This window comes from Serinus canaria, chromosome 2 (genome assembly GCF_022539315.1).
Source record: "Serinus canaria isolate serCan28SL12 chromosome 2, serCan2020, whole genome shotgun sequence".
In the NCBI taxonomy this organism is placed as follows: domain Eukaryota; kingdom Metazoa; phylum Chordata; class Aves; order Passeriformes; family Fringillidae; genus Serinus; species Serinus canaria.
Genome location: NC_066315.1, coordinates 150,355,233 through 150,374,656, shown reverse-complemented (window position 1 = coordinate 150,374,656; position 19,424 = coordinate 150,355,233). Strand labels below are relative to the sequence as shown.

The following is a 19,424-nucleotide window of genomic DNA, read 5'->3' as shown; positions in this document are numbered from 1 at the left end:
TTAGGAGCAAGACCAGGCTTGCTCAGCGTCCAGCCGTGCCTGGGGGATTCATGGAGCCACCTCCAGGTCCTGGGGATGGTTTGGATCTGGGCACTGAAGTCCTACATGGACCTCATGTGCACCCTGGGGAGAGTTGCAAGCTCATCCATGAGCTTTTGGTACCTGATGAAATGTGGAAGTTGTGGGGGCAGATTTCCTGGAGCAGGGCTTGGAGCCAGCTGCCATTTGCTGTTCCAAAGGAATTTGGGATACACAGGATCTCATCTTTCTGTGTTGTGGCTAAGGGAGAGGGTTGGCCGTGCTGGTGTTCCCTTGGGAATCCAGGTGACTGTCCTGACTCCTCTTTGCTGTTTTCCAAATGGGTTATGGGTTATGGGATTTCTGCTCATCCTTGGGCAGTTGTGACCAGCAGGAAAGGGGGGAATTCACCCCCTCTGCCCCACTCAGGTGAGACCCCACCTGCAGAGCTGCCTCCAGCTCAGGATCCAACAGTAGAAGGAAGATGTGGAGCTGCTGGAGTGAGTCCAGAGGAGGCCATGGAGATGCTCCCAAGGGCTGGAGTCCCTCTGCTCGGCAGCCAGGCTGGGAGAGCTGGGAATGTCCAACCTGGAGAAGGAAAGGCTCAGAGGAGACATTAGAACCATTTCTAAGGGGCTAGAGGGACTTGGGATAAGGGATGGAGTGCCAGGACACAGGGACTGGCTTCCCCCTGCCAGAGGGCAGGATTAGATGGGATACTGGGAAGAAGTTCTTCCCTGTGAGGATGTTGAGGCCCTGGCACAGGCTGCCCAGAGGAGTTGTGGGTGCCTCAGAGGGCTCTTCTCCTCCTTTTCTCCATCCTGGTAGCACTTGTTTGCAGAGGTACAACCCATCAGGAGAAGCCATAGGTGCTCAGATCCCACCAGTGTGGCCACCAGCCTGTCCCAGAATCCAAACTCAGCATTGGATGGAATCCTAGGATCATTCAGGCTGGAAAAGACCTTTAAGATCATTGAGCCCAGCTTTGAACTCAGCACTGTCAAGTCCCACTAAACCCCATCTGGTCTTTTCCTCGTCCTTTCCCGAGCACCAAAGAGCAAAAAACAGGGAAAAAAGCCAAAAGTGAGAGGTTTAAGGAAAGCAGGACATCAGCAGCAGCGGAAGGAAGCTCTAATAAATTAGTCTGGGCCTAATTACTTTTTGTGGCAGCACGTGGAGGGGGACTTGATGCAGGATAAACATTCCCTCAGAAGGAAAACACAGGCATCCTGCCACCTCCCTCCAGCGCAGCGCCAACCACGCAGGCAGGGTCCCGACAATTATTTTTAAAATATTCCAATTTAAATGAAAATATAAAAGAGATATTTAGAATATTTATTCTATTAGGAAAAGTGCTTACGGCGTCACTTTTGGAATGTCGGGAAAGCATTCTCCTCCAGATGATGGATAGCAGCCTGTAATTATATATGGGGAGAAATTGCTGAGCGGGCCATATTTAACTGGGGAGGAGAAATTCCAGCTTGGGCCATTAAGGGTTAATTTTATTCTCTAAATAATATAAAAAGTGCTGAGTCCGTGCCTTTGCTCCAAGTAGAAAGTCCTCAAATGGACCCCGGAGAGTTTATAATATTCTACTGAATCAAGGAAAAATGTTAACCTTGCTTCATAAAACGATGGCTTGTTAAAGATGCGCAGTCCCTTTTCTTGTGAATTATTTAGGATGGGAGTAAATCTTCCCTCGTTCTGCCTTTCCCTGTCCGAGCAATGCTGGTTTGAAGCACAAAGAGCACGGAATGCGAAGGTGCACGACTCAGGTGGAGCATCCTGGGTGGATAAACTCCGACGAGGATGGTCCATAATTTGGAATTTAGGTTGTTTTGTGCTGATTTTTGGCATGCTGGGCTCTTCTTCCAATTGCATTTTCCTCTTTGTGCCCCCCCAGACAAACTCAATTCCTGATTTTTAGCAGACCTCTGTCAGAAATGTCCATTATTATCCATAATTTGTGACGTGTCATTGGCAGTGTCGTCTCTTAAGGAATTCCTAGGATGTGTTGCAGGATTCTCAGGATAAGTTGATCCACCTTTGACCCATTCCATGGACTCTGAATTCCAGCTGCTCTTCATACAAATGATGCCAGGACAAACCCACTCTGGCTTCACCAGGAATTTAGAATTAAGTGAGAAAGCTTAATTTTGCATTCCTAAGTCCTTTTTTCAGGAATGTGGATTGTAGATGGTCTAAATCCACTCTTGGGGAAGGGGACAGCTCCTGTACAAGACCGTGATTACATCCTTCTTAAAGGGAATGTTACCCCCAATATTAATTAATTGATCAAACATTGGATCTGATGATTTTGGAGAGCTTTTCCAACCTAAATGATTCCAGGATTCTGTTTCTAGAAGGGAGCTGGTGGCAGAGCTAGGACCTTGGTTTCCAGCATTCCTACAGGTTCCTTAATCATGGGCTGGGAAGTTCCTCCACCATTTGTTCTTCCTAAAGGGATCATCCCTAAACACAGCATCACACCTGTCCCTTAAGGCCATGGAGTGATTCCCACCTTGGAGATCTCTGTCCCAGTTTTCCTGGAGCTCCCTGCCCTTCCCTGGCACCCTGACCTGGTCATGCTGGGGGTCCCTCTGGGCTTGGCCACCTGCACTGGAGGAAGCCCCAAGAGGGAAGTGGGAAGAGAGGGAGAAATGGGGCCTCTTGCAGGTTCTTCCCAGGGTTTTTTGGAGATGTTTTCATGAGCTGCTCTACGGTCAGAGCTCCTCTGTGGTTCCACATCCCTCCTCCCATACGGGGCCTTGTGCAGGGGCTTGGAGGAGGAATTCTCTAGGAGAGGATGGGATGAGGCTGGTGGGTGTGGGGGATGAGGCAGCACCACTGAGGGAAGTGTCCGTGGTGATGTGACCCCAGAGCAAGAGGAGACATTGGATGGAGATGGTGTGGATGGCCCATCCCTGGAAGTGTCCAAGGCCAGGTTGGATGGGGCTTGGAGCAACCAGGAATATTGGAAACTGTCCCTGCGTATGCCAGGGGGTTGGAGCAGGATGGGCTTTAAGGACCTTCCCAACCCAAACCAGATTTGATGGCAAACCATGGGCTGGGATCTCTGTGAGGCCGAGAGCCTGGAGCTGGGAGCTCATCCATAGATGATCCCAAGGAGCACCTGCCTTGGGATTTGCTTTCCAGGCACAAAAGATGAAGGAGGAAAGATTTAGATGGGATATTGGGAAGAATTCCTTCCTGTGAGGGTGGTGAGGCCCTGGCAGAGGTTGTCCTGAGAAGCTGTGGCTGCCCCATCCCTGAAAGCGTCCAAGGCATGGCTGGACAGGGCTTGGAGCAACCTGGAATACTGGAAGGTGTCCCTGACCACAGCAGGGGTCTGGAATGAGATCATAAAGGTCCCTTCCAACTCAAACCACTCAATGATTCCATTGCTGCATCTGGAAAATTGTTTTGTATTAAATAATCTTCCCCGCTCCGTGCCCATTAGCGCCAGAGCCGCATTAAATCCCTCTCTCCGGATTGTTTCCATCGCCTGCCTTGGAGCCTGTGGGTAAATTGTTCCCTCATGGGAGCTGTTAAACAGTGAGACACACTGAGATTAAACAGAGTTCCCTGGAAAGGCACGGGGAGATGTGCTGGAATAAATCATGGATAAGAGGAGAATCTGTTCCCATCCCTCTGGAATCCCAACTGGCACAACCAACCTTGTGATGGTGAGGCTTGACATGGGGACCTACCATGGCAGGAGGGTTGAGCTGTGCTGGGACTGCTCATCCCAGCTCATCTTATTCCCAAAGTCCATCTTTTTATTGGACCAACAGCTTTCACCAAAGCTCTAATTTCTGCCTTACTTATGTAAAAATATGGGACAGGGGCAGCACTGCCTGAGGAAGTGCTGCTTCCTTGGGAAGAATAATTTTCCTCCCCCAGGTGGAGCTTGGTGGTTTTTTTGCAGTGGCAGCTGCTGGATTTTGCTGTAGAAAATCAAAATGTGGGGATTTTTTCTCAGCTGAAACCTCGTTCGTGTGTGGTTTTTTTGTGTGTTTGGTTGGTTATTTTTTCCTTTTCTGGTGGAAGTTCAACAATTTCCCACCAGAAATTTAATGTTTTTGTGTGTCTGATACATTGGATTTAACACATTTCTTCAGAGAAAACCACATGAGCTGTGTTACAACAGTAGATATTAAATGTCTGTGGTTTTCTCTTAATTATCCAGTGATGGAGAGCAGCAGCCTGGGATCCTTGTTTTCCTTAATCTTTTGTCATGGAAAGGTGAAGTTCGACACTGTTCATGCTCTCTGATCTCAGCTGAGTTTCTACTTCAACCAGCATTTTTCTTTCCTCACAGCCATCAGATCTTGGTGTTTCTGGGTCTTTTTTCCCCCTCCTTTGATCCCAGGTTGACTCCCAACCAACTTGGCTTTTCCTTGAGGAACTCTTGAACAAAAGGTTGTCCAGCCCTGGCACAGGCTGACCTGGCAAGTTGTGGAATACTCAGTCCTGGAGGGATTTAACAGCCCTGTGGAAGTGGCACTTGTGGACATGACTTAGTGGTGGCCTTGGCAGTGCTGGGGGAGTGGGATTTTCCCACCTAAATGATTCCCTGATTCTGTAATAATTTGGAAATAGCTGATGGAGAGCTTTGCCTTTGATAGCTCTTTTATAGTCCACTGCAGCTGTATGAAAAACAACTAGAAAAGCAACTTAATTTCATTTGTCCTTAATTTTGGCTCTGGCTGACAGATGTTTTCTGGGAGCTTGATTTGGGATTTTTTCCCCCATAATGTGTAGCAGAAATCTTCAGTCACCAAAGTGATGAGCAAGTGGAATTTTTATTTAAAATTAAGTATGTGTAGGATTGGTAATGAGGCTGTTTTTAAGGTCATCAGTAGTGTGCAGGATGGATTTGAGCTGGCTGAAATCTCTCCAGGTTCATCCCATTGATTTGCTGGGGATGTGGAGTCCTTGTCCACATTGTCTGGACAACGAATGCTACTGGTAATAAATGATAAATCCCAGTTGTGGCAGTGGGATCTTCCCATTGGAAGCACTTTGTAGCTTTCGGAAGAAGTTTAAAACTCATCAGGATTCTTCCATGGCCAATCCTATCTTCATAGGCCAATCCTATCTTCCATATCTCTATGGAAATCTTGTGGGTTTCCAGTTGTATCTCATAGTTTGTAATGGGATAATGAGGGTTCTTATTGCTCTTTTAATTTAACTGTAGCATCTCCAACGGAATTCTGATCCTTGTGTTAAAGATGGGGCTTATCAGGATGCACTGGAACTGCTTAATAGCCTGGGATTGTTGATAACAGCACCAAGATAAATCCTAGGCTGAGATTTCCGCTTTCTTACACTTTAATATCTTTGTAGAAGAAGGTGGGCCACAAAACGTGAAAATTGGGAGGTCTGGGAGAAGAGCAGCCACGGAATCACAGCTCTAAAGTGGAGTGTAGTGATGAGGCAGAGACTTCCTGATTTCACCCTGAACTTCTGTAGAGATGAACACAAACCCCAGCAGACTGGGGTTTTTGCTTCTTGTCTGGAATCTCCCTTTGATCTAATCTGTTCTCTGTTGGAAAATCCCCACTTCCTGTGAGCAGTGGGTGATTCCCAGGATCACCCTGGGGTGGCTCAGGTTGGAAGGGACCACAAGCCCTGTTCTAGCAGGGACATCCCACAGCACATGAATTGTGTCCAGAGGGTTCTGGAATATCTCCAGTGAGGGAGACTCCACGCCCTCTCTGATCTCTGCTCAGGGCTTGGTCACTGCACAGGGAAGAAGCTCTGCCTCCTGTCCAGGTGGAATTTCCTGGGATCAGCTCCTGCCTGTTCCTCTTGTGCCATTGCTGGGCCCCCCAGAGCAGAGCCTGGGCCCTGCTCTGAGCCCTCCCTGCAGACAGGGACAGACAGGGATGAGGTCCCCTCTCAGCTGTGTCTCCTATCGAGGCTGAACAGCCCCAGCTCCCTCAGCCTTTCCTTGACAGGGATGCTCCAGTCCCTTCATCATCTTTGTTGTCCTCCTCTGGACCTGCTCCAGGAGCTCCATGTCTTCAGCACTGGACAGAGCAGTCCAGATGTGCCCCATCTGTGCTGAGGTGCAGCATCACCTCCTTCAACTTGCCCTTTCCAGTGCACCCCGGGATCCCATTGGTGGTGCCCTGAGCCACCTGGAACCAGGCATGTGGTGGAGCCCCATGATCCCTGATGGAAATTATGCCATTGGGAATGCCCAGTGAGTGTCTGCCTCTCTCAACACCCAGCTGTGATGATTTGGGGTTGGGAATTACCATTGATGGATAGACTATGTGAAAGTGGCTCTGTTGTGGCTTTAGTGTGGGGTGGATGGGATCATGGAGGTCCCTGATGGAAATGGGGTTCCTCAAAGCAGTGTGGGGGATGGTTGAATTCCATAGGCATTGCCACAAAAGGATGAATACCGGGTTCAGAATTCACCTTCTGGATGTGCAAAATGTCAATTACTCAATTTCCAGTGGAAACCAGTGACGGTTGGTGGCCCTCAAGGGTCTGTACTGGGACCAACTAATTAATTAATTAATGCCTTCATTAATGACATAATGGGATTGGGTGCCCCCTTGGCACCAAGTGGGTGTTGCCGTTGTTCCACAGAATCCTGGGATTGCAGACTGGTTTGGGTTGGAAGAGGCCTTAAAGACCACCCAGTTCCAGCCTTCTGCCATGAGCAGGGATTCCCTCCCATCTCCTTTGCTGCCTCTTAAATATGATTTTCCCAAAGATTTTCAAAACACCATCCTGGTCTTGCTCCAGCTCCAGAGGTATTTTAGCTCAAATGTTGCTTTATTTCCTGAAAATACCAAGTAGAGAAGGTTTATGGATTTGCAGTGGATCCTGGAGAGCTTTTAGATCCCAAATGCCTCTGATCATTTGGATATGACCATCAGGAGTCATCCCTTCACTACGGGCATTTTGCTGGGCAAACTGTTTTGAGGGCAGAAACTTGTTTTGGAGCAAATTCCTTTGGATAACCACATAGGATAAATTTCTCCATCATTATTCCAGTCTGGATGATGTTCGGATGTATTGTCCTCCAGGTTTTAATGACAGGGAGCTGGGATTTTTTTCTTTTTTACAGGCTGTTTCCATCTGCAGCCAATTATAAAAAAGCAATCGGAAAAAAGCCATTTACTGGCTGTCACTTTGGAGAGGCATCAAAACAGCTCCAGCACCTCCAGCCATCACTTCCCAACAACCACTCAGAAGGACATTAAAACAGCCTGACATCCATCCAGTCCATTAATCCCACTGCTTGGCCATGGGGATACCTGGAATAGCTTCGGCAAAAGCTGCATGGATGCTCAAGAGGGCTTTAAAAAGTAGGAAACACTGGAGTTGAGGCAGTTGAGTTTTGGGGATTTTAATGCTCCCCTTCCTCTGAAGGTCCGGTTGGTGGGATTTGTGTCCATCGTGATGGATAGAGGGAGGGACATAGATCACAAGGAGATGGGAAGAGTGCTTCAGCACTTTGTCATCTCTTCACAGAATCACTGAATATTCTGAGTTGGAAGGGACCCACAAGGATCATCAAAGTCCAGCCCTTGTCACCTGCTGTCCCACAGCACTGGGAAAGGAGCAGGGGGTGAGATTAATCCTGGAGATACTTGAGAAATTCAACCTGGCCAAACTGCTGCCCAGGAGCCAGGAATGTGAGGCTGGGTGGGATCTCTCCTCCCAACCCCATACGGTCAGTGGGTTGTTTGTTGGTTGGCCCAGTGACCCAGCTTCACCTTCCTCCCACCCTCCATCCCCTCCTGCCAAGCTTATTCATGGAAAATGTTCATTAACATCATTCCCAAGACTGAGCCAGGACTTTCCACCAGTTGCTGCCTCCTCCTTTGCCAGCTTCGTGCTAAAGAAGGCTGGGCCCTGCAAACCTCCTCATCCCTGTCTCACTCCTGGAGAGCACTGTTGGGCCCTGTTGAACCATTTAAGGCCTTGTGGATCCTTGACAGCACCTGGAATTTCACCCAAAGCTGCTTTGGCAGCCAAGGAGGAGTCCTGGGCATGGGATCTGCCAGCTGGGCACCATCCCAACCCTGGGCACCGTTGCTGGACAGGCTGTGGGGGGAACCCCACAGCGGGGAGACTGGGATTAGGACATGCCCATGGGGATGTTGGCGAGGAGCCGGAGTGGGGTGTGATTCCTCCCTGTGGCTTTTTAGGGATTCTCTGGGGTTTTTTCATCTCTCTGATAGAAGGGACCAGAGTTTTTTCCCTTTTTATGGCACAACCTGTGGTCTGGCGGGGGTCCCGGGGGGTATAATTAGCCACCCCAACAGGTGGCAGGGATCAGATGGCCCCCCAGCACCACCCCACAGCCCCGCTCGGCTTCACCCCAGCTGACGCATGGCCGGCAGCAGAATTCCCGGTGGAAACCCAGCCCCAGCGCGTCGGATCTGGCAGGAGCAGGAGAGCTACTGTAAATAAACAGAAGGGGCTTTTCCAGCCTCCAGAGGCAATTCCAGCCTCACCATCCCAGCTGTGGGACAACGAGGATGGACGGGGCGTTGCGGAAGAAGGGCCGGAGCGCTGGGAACGGTGTGGAAAAGCCATTAGAAACCCGAGCCGGGGACGCGGCCCCAGGATTAGCCACACACGGTTTGTTTTCTTTATTAAGTATCTTTTTAACATGGAGCCAATAAACATGGGCTGCTCCAAGGATTCACTTGGAGGTTGGGGCTTGGTGGAGCAGTGTGGAGGTGGCACATCCCGATCCCAGTGCCCAGTCGGGATCATGGCACCGTCCCACCCCGTAATTGGTGCCCTGCTGGGAAGGAACAGCCACGCTTCTTGGCCTTTTCCCAAAATAGCATAATTCCTCGATGTAGCAGTGATGCATCCATGTGGCTTTTTGAGGTCAGGGCTCTTTTTTTCCTGCTCTTCTCCTTTCTGAGTCGATTTTGTGCTGGAAACCCCTTTACAGAAGAGGATTTCACATCCTTTTCAGGGATTTTCCAGGGCAGAGACAGAATTTAGACTTGATGATCCCTGGGAGTCCCTGTAACTCAGGATATTCTGTGATTCCAGGAACTATGAATGGTCAGACCAGGACCTGGCACCAAGGTCCGTCCCCCAAATCTTGTGCTCCACTGGGATTATCCCTTCTAGGTGGGCTTGGAAGGTCTGCCCATGCATTCATCCCAGTCTTCAATCCCTAATGGGCTGTTCCTTTATTTTTTTCTCTTCCCTAATTTTGTCCCATTTATTTTAAAAGAAGTTATTAGGTTGAGGGATTTGCTCTTATGCTTGCTAATATTTTGGGAGAAATTCCTGTTTTTGAATTCCTGTCTGGTTGCCACCTTTTCCAAGAATTTCTCATTGGTCCAGGATGTATCCTGCCTGCAGATAAAGTGAGAAAATGAAGAAAATATCCTGTGAAGCCTAGGAGAGCTGAGAATATCCAGCCTAGAGACAAGAAAGTTCCAGGGGGACCTTAGAGGCTATCCCAGTGTCTAAAGGGATTCCAAGAGTGCTGGAGAGGGACTTTGGACAAGGGATGGAGTACCAGGAAAAAGGGGAATGGTTTCCCACTGCCAGAGGGCATGGTTAGATGGGATATTGGGAAGAAATCCTTTCCTGTGAGGGTGATGAGGCCCTGGCACAGGTTGCCCAGAGAAGCTGTGGTTGCCCCATCCCTGGAAGTGTCTAAGGCCAGGTTGGACAAGGCTGGGAACAACTTGGGATAGTGAAAGGTCTCCATGCCCATGGCAGGGGATTGGAAAGAGATGATTTCTAAGTCCCTTCCAGCCCAAAGCATTCCATGATTCCATGTTCCTATGAAACACAGGATTTGGGAGTAATGGCAAAGCCAAGCACTGTTCAGACCTGACTCTACTTCCAGGTTGCCTGTTGGTTGTAGAGTTGCTTCCCATTCCAGCTGCTTGAAATATGAGGTGCAAAATCATAGGAATGAGAGTTTTAAATGGTTTTTTAATGGAAAAGCAGTACTATCCCTGAGCTGTCCCTCCCCCCATCAATCCCATATCCGTGTGTCCATGTGGATCCCAGCCCTCCTGCTGCTCAGCACCATCCCCAACCTCCAGCACAGGAGCTCCTTGCTCCGCCGCCGACTTCAGCGCTCAGCCCCGGGCGACGGAGCTGCCGAATCCTTCTGCTTTTCAAGGAGACAGCTCGGCAGGGATCCTGCTTAATCCCAAAGGTCAGCACGGGGAGCTGCTCCCGTGTCCCCAAAGTAAAGTTGCATTAAAAGGGCAGGAACTGACCTCCATCCCCCATTGTCAGCAGGATGGATTTTTATAAACAGGCCAGAATGGTGGTGCTGAAATGCTCCCTGTGTTTCTTTCCCCATGGATTTATCTCGTTTTCCCCAAAATTTGAGTGTCTGTAGCATGGAGGAATGGGATGTGTGGGCATCCGAGTGTGGAAGGACCCACATTTCTCCTGGAGAAGGTCAACAAGGGAATGGATGTTGGAGTTGGGAATTTTTGGTTGTGCCACGTGTGTTGGGCTGTGTCTCTCCATGGATGTCACAATGTGATGCAGAAGCCAAACTGGTTGGGATGGGGCATCCTGGGTGGGAGTGGGGCCACATGGGACTAAGAGGGGTCCAGGACTTGCTCCCACCCTTCATCCCTTGGGATATGCTGGGATGAGTTCTCTGGATTGCGGGGATCAGAGATTAGAGGAAGGCTGTTCTTTTTCCCTCCTTCACCTTCATTCCCAAGAACCCAGGTAGAAATCCCAGCTGAAGGCATCTCCTCTTCCCTGCCTGCCTCTCTTCCTGCCTTTCCCACTGCCAAAAAATGCCATTTCCTAGCAGAAAACCTTGTGGGGAAGCTCTGGGACACTGATGACACCTCGTTCCCACTGGTGGCTGCTGGGAACTGCCAAAATCCAGAGCTGGGAGTGCAGGAGCATTTTTAGGGATGAACATCTCAATGCTGTTGTTTTAACAGCCCCATTCCATGGTCACGCTGAGCTTCCCTGGCTGGGAGAGCATCAACCAAGCCTTGGGAAGAGCAGGTTGAGCTCCAGCCCTCATCCATTTTCCTCAGAAAGCTGGTTCAGGCAGCAATCCCAAAATAAGTCCTAAAAGGATTTTGTTCCGGCTGTTCCCTGCTCTTTCTCAAGTTCCAAGCATGTCTGGGACAATAAAACCCTGTGTCGTCTCCAAAACCAGCTTCACCAGCCCAAATAACTTCCTTGGGACTTCTCCAGGGGTAAATCACTGCTGTTAAGACTTTGGTGGTTTGAATCCATAAAATCAAGCACTTGGAAAACCGTGGGCAGGTGTGGAATGTACCAGACAAGAATATTATTTTTAGTAGTATTTTTTCTTGGAATATTGTTTTGATGTGGAGAAGGAAACGCCAACACATCCCTCTCTCCCTTTAGCAAGGTGTTGGTGCCACCTGAAGGAACTCAGCTGTGGATTCCTGTGCTCCCACAGGGTTTTCCCTGCCTTTTCCGACTCCGCTTCCTCTTTCCTTGGCAGTGCAAGAAGAAGCACACGCTGGTTTGTCCTGACTTTGCCAAGAAAGGTGTCTGCCCCAAGGGTGCCCGGTGCAAACTCCTGCACCCCCAGAAGAGACGTCACCCACAGCAGGGTAGAGGTGATGGAGACCACAACAACCCCCCTTCCAAGTGGAGACGGATCCAGGAGGCATCAGGCAGGTAGGAAAGAGCTCATTTTGCTTCATTTAACAGTTTTCTTCCCAACTTGCTCCTGATTTTTCCTCTTCCAGGCATGTTCTGTCTGTATGCAGGTTTATTTTAAGATGTGTTGGTTTGGGTCACTGTGGTGCTTTCTGATGGAGACGCCTCTGGGATGGGCAGTGTCCATGCTTGAGGAAGAGCTGATGGAGAGGAAAGAGTGGATTCCCCCTTAGGAATGTGCCATCCTGGGGTTTAGCACCTCCAGGTACCTTCGAGGTTTTTGTAGACCTTCCTCTTGGAGATGGAGGAGTCCTGATGGAGATTCCACTGCTGAAAGTGGGTCCAGGTTATCCATAGTTGTATGGGAAATGGGAAAACATCATCCCTCTTCCTTACGTCCATGTTGGAGAGCAGAGCTGAGCCCTCTCCATGGCATGGAGTGGCTGGAGAATCAGGAATAGGGATGGATATGGAGATAAGAGGCTTTGGAAAAGTTGATGCTGGACTGAGCCCTTGGTTAATCCTTGGAAGCTCTCTGAGCTCTCCTCATGTTTTTGGGTGCTGGGATGGAGCCACAGGCTGATGATGGATGTGTGCATCCTCATCCTCACTGGGAGATGGATTTTCCTGAGCTTGGCACACCCTCTGCCCTCACTCTCAAGTCCTGCATGCAGGACAGCAACATCCCAATGGAATTAGAACTAAAGCCAAATGGAAATTTGGCTTTAAAAGCCAAAATCTCCAAATCCTGCTCAGTGGGAGGAGGAAGGATCGATTTGGGTGCGTGGCTTCTCCGTGGCTTTTTGCAGTGGGAGGTGGGAGTGAAGGTGGGATGGAAAGGGAGGGACCTGGGAGCTTTGCCAGGCTGGTCCATGCTCCTGGAATCCTCCATGGTCTGGGCCTGGGCCTCATCCTGGCCCTGCCTTGTAAGGTAGCAGAGGGGGACGAGCAGCTCCGCGGGTTCTCCGAACTTATCCCTGGTGACAGAAGAGCCTAGGAATGACACCCAGCTCACGTTCCCGGTGTGAACGAGGTGTAAAATAGCTCCTTGCTCTTTTTAGGGAAGGAGGAATGAGTGCAGGCCTGCCTGGTTGGGAGGCTCCTGGCATACTCCACTGGGAAGGGAGCACGCCCCAGCTTGGAAGCTGCTCCAGAGGGTTTTTTTTTTTCCTTTATTGGCACCATCATGGGAGATGTCAAAGGAGCTGGAGTGTCAAGTTAGCTTGGAAGAGAGTGGCAGGGCTGGGAATGAGCCAAGCCCAGCAGGACACCTCCAAGCCATCCCAACTCCCCACGCCTTCCATCTCCCTTCCCTCTGCTTGATCACAAACAGGAGCCCAGCACCTCCACAAGAATCTGAGGAGCTGGGAACCTTGCAGGGAAGTGCAGGACAGGGAATCCAGCTGGGGAGGGAGAAACTCCAGTTGAATCTGTGCTGGCTCCAGGGAAATTGGGGATGCAGTATGGCCTTGGATGGAGACCTGGGAGCTCCAAGCCTCTTCCATTGCATATGATGCACTGTCCAGCATTGTCAAGTGGGATCGTTTTACTTTTCCTTACTATTTTTCCTGCAGGAATGATCCAGCTCAGCTCCAGGATGATGGGGAAATTCCCGGGCCCTCCAGCGCAGAGCAAGAGGTGAAGTTTTGGAAAGAGGAGGAGCCCAAGCCAAGCAGCTGCCTGCAAAAACTGCCATCCTTCATCTCTCTCCGATCCCCGGAATCTCCCGGTTCCCTGGGCTGCAAAGAGGAGAGGGATGAGGACGAGCCAGAGGATGAACCAGGTAGGAATCACATCCTCCTCTTGGAGCTGCTCTAGTTTTCCAAGAAAAAAAGGTACTCTCTGCTGTTCCCCGTGGGTTTTGATGGGACTCATGTTCTTTGTGAGTCACCAAACCAGTTAAGACTGGGAGTCCAAACTGGGATCGCAGTCTGCATTCCCTTCTGGGCACAAATCCTTGTGTCTGTTCCCAAAATTGTTTGTCAGGACTTTGTCCCTTTATTTTATGAACTCCTTCCTTATCCTGTAAATTATCCAATGATGAATCTGGTCTCATTTCCATGATGGAGTCACATCACTGCCCTATAGACAAGGTGTTTAGTGGGATGCAAGGATGCTCTGCCTCTGGAGGACCTCTGGGCCATCCATCACACCTGTTTCCCAGCCAGAAATAGCTTGGAAGCTTTCCAATGAAAACATTCCAGTGGGAGGTGAAGTGGAGTGTTTGCAGGTTGGAAATACAAAGGAAGAGGTGTTAATCTGGGATTATCTACTTTGGAAGTCAGTAAAATTTTTGGGAAATGCAGTTTATGATGAGCAGAAGTCTTTAGGAATTCTGACATGTGAGAGCAAGCAGCTTCTGCTTCTCCAGTGTTCTCCTTGGTTCCTCCTCTCCTCTTTCAGCTCTTCCCTGGGAAAATACCTAAAGGGATGGGATTTTGGGGTGCTCCAGGGATGTACCCCCAGGAGCAGAGGTGATGGAGATGGTGAGGCTGGGTTTGTGCCTGTTTCTTCCTAGCTCTGAATGGCAGGTTTTTGCCTGCATGATGCTCCACGTTCCCCTTTTCCTATCCCATCCTTCTCCAGAGGGATGCGCTGCTTCATCTCCAGAGCACCATCCAGGAATGGGCTCAGAAGTTACAATATTTTGTGGGAATAATGATGAAATTCCCGTTTCCAGCTCTGTTGGCTCAGTGTGACCTTTTCCCATCTTTGATCCCTGCTTTCCATGCAGCCAGAGCAGGATCCCACTGGGATAAGGGATGAATTCTGTTGCAAAAGCCAGTCTGAAGCATTTACAGGATCATCCATAAGGATCTGTGAGGCTGTGCCTGGCTCAGCCACTTCAAGCCAGGGAGGGCTGAGATGCCTTAACACTGTTGGAAAGAGAATTCCCAGGATTAGCAACATATTCCCGAAGTCACAGACGAGCGCAGGTGCTGTTGAACCACAGTGTGGTAGACACAGTGAGGGGAACGTTCCAGCTGGGAATGTTCCTCTCCACAACACGGAGTGTAACACTAGGCTTCCCTTTCCAGGGATTTCTTCTCCCCTTCTTCCTTTTCCTTGGCCCTGGTTCAACTCCTTTTTGATTTCGGGAAGTGTTCCCAAAGCAGCAACTTAACTGGGATTTTTGTCTCCACGATGAAGTTGGAACAATTAATTCCAACTTAATGGACAAGAAGACTGTTGAAATGCCTTGGAATACACTTGGCAGCCGGGAGTAACTCAAGAGCAAGGGCATCCTTTTCCTCTTAATTCTAGTGTGTGGATCCAAGGGCGGATGATTTCCAGGCATTTTGGGTGGGAGGATGAGGAGGAGGAGCTGGTTCATTAGGGAATGTCATCAGGAAGGCTAGGTCAGGGCACTCATCCCTCTGTGCTCCTTTGCCCAGGGAGGCTCATGGAATTGGGAAAACAGATACTGGAGGATCCATAGGAAAGGAAAACCAGACAGGAATTGCAGATGGCTGTAAAATCATCTGATGATGAAGCAACTTCCCTGCCAAAGCGATGACGTGCCAGGTCTGGACATGGGAATGTTGATCCATGGGTTTGCCCATCCTTGGGTCTCATCTTAATCCCAGTACCTAGGAAACCCCAAATCCAATGGGATAAGAGGAGCCCTGGCCACCATCCCGAGAGGACATGGGATTGATGCTTCTAAAGGACCAAATGCTTTGTGGTGGCCACATCACTTGGACTAGACTCCATGACCCTTATGGATCCCTTCCAATAGTCCTGTATTCCTTCGGAATATTTAGTGATCCTAAGATTGAGTTTGGAGCTGAGGAGGTGGTCAGGATGAGTCCTTGTGTAGCTGTTTTCCTCTAGGAAATAGCTGGAATCTGTGGTGGGATTTGGGGGTGGGATGTGGGGAGCTGTGCCAGCGATAACGTTGGGTTTGTGCTTGTGAAGCCTGAAGCTGACACACAAATTATTGGTGTGGTAAATAAGGAGGAGGACAGGTTGTTATTATGGAATGAGATGAATTCCTTGGTTAAACGGTCACAATTGCAGAAAATGCCCTTTTAGTCCTGGGAAATGCAAGAGGAATGAGGAAAAACATGGGAAGGGCAGGGAGGGAGTTTGGACATGACCTTTAAGGACCAGCGTGGGCAACAGCATGAGCTTGCAGGGTCTCAGTGGGGGTCTGGGTTCAGGATATAGGGAAAAGGGACTGGAAAGGAGGGATGTCTTCTGCGTGCATGGAGCAGAGCCACTGTCGTGTTCCCAGCCCTCCAGAGGAGCCTGGAAATTGGGGTTGGAAGAGTGATCTGTTGGCAAGGTGGTGATCGGATAAAGGTTGATCTTTTCCAGTCTAAATGATTCTGGGATTCTGTAATTTGAGGGTGCTGGTGCTTTCCAAGCATCTTTAAAAAAGCCAATCCACAGCACAGGACAGCCAACTGCTCCCAGCCAAGCATCCCCAATGGGAAGAGGGGATTTGGTGGCATCCCATTCTTCACCTTGTGTTATCCACCCAGGAGCACGGAGCCGGAGGGAGAACAGGCTTCCCTGCCCCTCTGACTCCTGTTTTCCAGGTAATGGGCTTTTCCATATTTCACCTTCCAGTTAAATCGCCTGTGCTGGAGCCTAACTGGCCTCCCCGCGCTAATTGCACCAATGCAAACCATTCCAATCGTGTGCTAATTTAATTAGAAAGCACCCATTTTAGTTAATTTGTTCGAGAAGATCACTGCAAACTCCTGGAGAGAACAGATGTTCCCCTCTCCCCCGATGAACATTCCGGGCTTTGTAAATGGCTCCGCTCAGCCTTGTTTAGGAGAGAAAAGAGGATTTTATAGCCGCAAACGACCCTTTCTGTAAACATTTTACAGCTCTCTGCACGTTTGAGTGACGATAAACCCCGAGCAGCTCGGCGGGCTGCAAATTTGGGACCATACGGCCGTCATTTTATTGTCATATTTCACGGTCGTAACGTTAATGGAAGATGCTCGCTCCAGTCTTTTTTAACGGCTCCGCTGAGCACGCTCAACCGCCTCGGCTTCCGAGGAATTCGGGGAGGTGTGGCGGCTTCTGGGTTTGTTTACGGCTTCTACTTCTGGAGGGATAAGTTTGGGAATTTTGTGGATTTTCGTCTCTTTTCTCGCTGTGGTTGAGAGATGACCCCAACAAGGCACGGAAGTGCCGCTGTCACTGCTGCCTTGGTGGTGGGGCTTGATCCAACCATTCCCAGCTCCAGGAATCTGAGAATTAGAGAATATCCTAATTTACAAGGGACTGTCACATCCAACTCCTCGTCCTGCACAGGACGACCCAATTTAATTTAGGAGATGTCCAGTGCTGCCTCCCTGCACATGACCAGTCCCGCTTGGGTCCCAGGGGATCTTCATCGCCTTCAGCATCTTCTTCTGTGCTTCTTCTGCCAGCAGATCTTTGCTCCAGAGCTTTTTTCGGTATCCAGGTGAGGCAACCAAGCCTTTGATCAGTTGAGTCAGCGGCAGAAGATGCCCTGGAGCTTTCCATGAAGCATCTGCATGGTTGGGGATGGAGGGCTTGGACACAAGGGGATTGTCCTGGAATAACAGGAACTGGCATCACTTTCAGCTTTGACCCCAGCAGGACTTGGTGCCGTTTGTTCCTTTTGGGAGGAAGCAATGGGGATAAAATAGAGGGAATTGATTTCTCTGTGTGGTCGCAAACATCTCCGGGGTGGTGAGGCCTTGGCACAGGTTTTCCAGACAAGTTGTGGATGCCCCATCCCTGGAAGTGTTCAAGATCAGTTTGGATGAGGCTTGGAGCAACCCAGACTCGTGGAAGATGTCTCTGCCCATGGGAATTGGGGCAGAGACATCTTCAAGGGTTAAGGGTCCTTAAGGTCCCTTCCAATACAAACCATTTTAGGATTCCATGAAAAAATGGGCAAAAAATCAATATGGAAGAAAAATATTTCAGTCCTGGAAAAGGAATGAGACTTGGCAGGTCCTAAATTGGACACTTTGCAATGAGGAAGTTCAATCACAGTGAAGTTTTGAGTTTTGGAGCTTCTTAGAGCCACCAGGACATGAGGAGATCCAAACCACCACGCCTCCAAACCACCATGCCTCCAATCCCAGCCTCCAGCAGCACCTGGGTCATCTGTGGCACCCTAAAGGCTGAAGGTATCCCAAGCCCAAAGGTGTCTGGTGGATGTAGGGGATGGAGATGGAAGGATCACAGAATCATTAAGGTTGGAAAAGACGTCTAAGATGATCAAGTCCAGCCTCTGACCAATCCCCACCTTGTCACCAGACCAGAGCCCTGAGTGCCACATCCAGTCATTCCTTGGACACCTCCAGGGACAAGGACTCCAAACCTCCCTGGACAGCCCCTTCCAATACCTGACAGCTCTTTCCATGAAGAAATTTGATGGATCCATGTTGTCCTGCTTGAGGGACGGGTGCATTTTGACTCAGTTTTTAGGGTCTCATCCACCTGTGGCAGGAGGTTGGGGCGGAAGAGCAGCAGGATGAGTTTCTAGTGCAGGTTGTTACCACATGGATTTAGTGCAGGATGGAGCCAAGGTGATCCAACCCTCCCCATATGCTTTTTCCATATGAAAAACCATTTGTGGAAAATTCTGGGATGTAGCCCTTGCTGCTGGGCTTTGCACCCCATCTTTTGTTGTGGAGTTTTATTTAATTAAAAAAAAAAAATATATATATATATATAAAGGCATCTCCCAGCTCAAGTTTCTTCAGGAGACTTTGGCAATGAAAGGAAAAGACCTTTCCAAGGCAGATTCAGCCTCTGGATTCTCCTAAGTTGTCATGAAAAGGGTTAAGGGATATTTTTCTTCTGGGAATAAGTAGGGAAAGTGTGTTTCGAGGGAATTTCTCCTCACGGTGTTAAACCTTGAGCATCCAGCAGGGAAATTCTGGGATGCTGCTGCAAACCTTCCTGGAGGAAGATGCAGGGAAGGATGAAACATTTTGGTGGCATCAGGAGAATGATGGAGACCAAACATTCCATCAGGCCGGAGGTTGTTGAGAAAAGGAAACCAGCAAAATTCCAGCTTCTCTCCTGCTGGATGGCAAAGTTTTTCTTAGAAAGCTGCAAGGGAGTTATCTTTCCCTGTATTTCACTGCTTTGAGGTTTGGGAATCTTCACCCCTGATGTGGGGCATCTCCAGCCGCCTTCTACCTCCCCACCTTGCGGAGAAACCCAATTTTTAAATCCCTCAGGGATCAGGAATGATCGGGCCCAGACCCACCTCCTTTCACCCTTCATCCGAGAGGATTCCCCACCTTGAAATTCCTTTCAGTCCCTCTCGGATCAGCATCTGGATGAAACAAATTTGGTTTTAACTTCCCTGTTGGATGCAGCTGGAGCCACTCAGCTCCGGCTGGGGGAAAAAACAGGTTTTATTGAAAAATCTAATGGTGCCACCTGAAGTGTGATTTACTGCACTGTCCACTCCTCAGACTTGATAATATATTTCTATTAGATTTCCTTCTTTCCCCTCTTTTTTCCTGGAGAAGAGTGGCAAGTTTCTCCGTCTGCCTGACACCTTCTTAGGCTTAGGCAAAATAAATGTTGATTTCCATCAGGAGGAAGAGCGCTGGAAGTCCTAATTCTCCCGACGAGCCTGACAAGCTCAGCGAAAACCGCCTGGGTTTCAGTGGGAAACTCGTGATCCGGCCTCGGTTCTTCTCCTTCGGAGGCTGTTCAATCTTTGGAATGAAAAAGGGGTTGCTTTCGCTAACTAGAAATTATATACCTGGTTCCTTGGAAGATGGATTGCGCCGCTCCCGGAATGCCGGGAAAGGCGG

At 49.4% G+C, this 19,424-nt stretch overlaps 1 protein-coding gene across 1 annotated transcript in view; it reads left to right on the top strand.

The window, feature by feature from the left end:
• Window positions 1-19,424, top strand: part of ZC3H3 (zinc finger CCCH-type containing 3) — a 126,931-nt gene that overhangs the window by 104,060 nt on the left and 3,447 nt on the right. Inside the window, 2 exon segments of the mRNA XM_050970597.1 lie at window positions 11,489-11,667; window positions 13,224-13,432. Coding sequence (XP_050826554.1) covers window positions 11,489-11,667; window positions 13,224-13,432 — 388 coding nt within the window.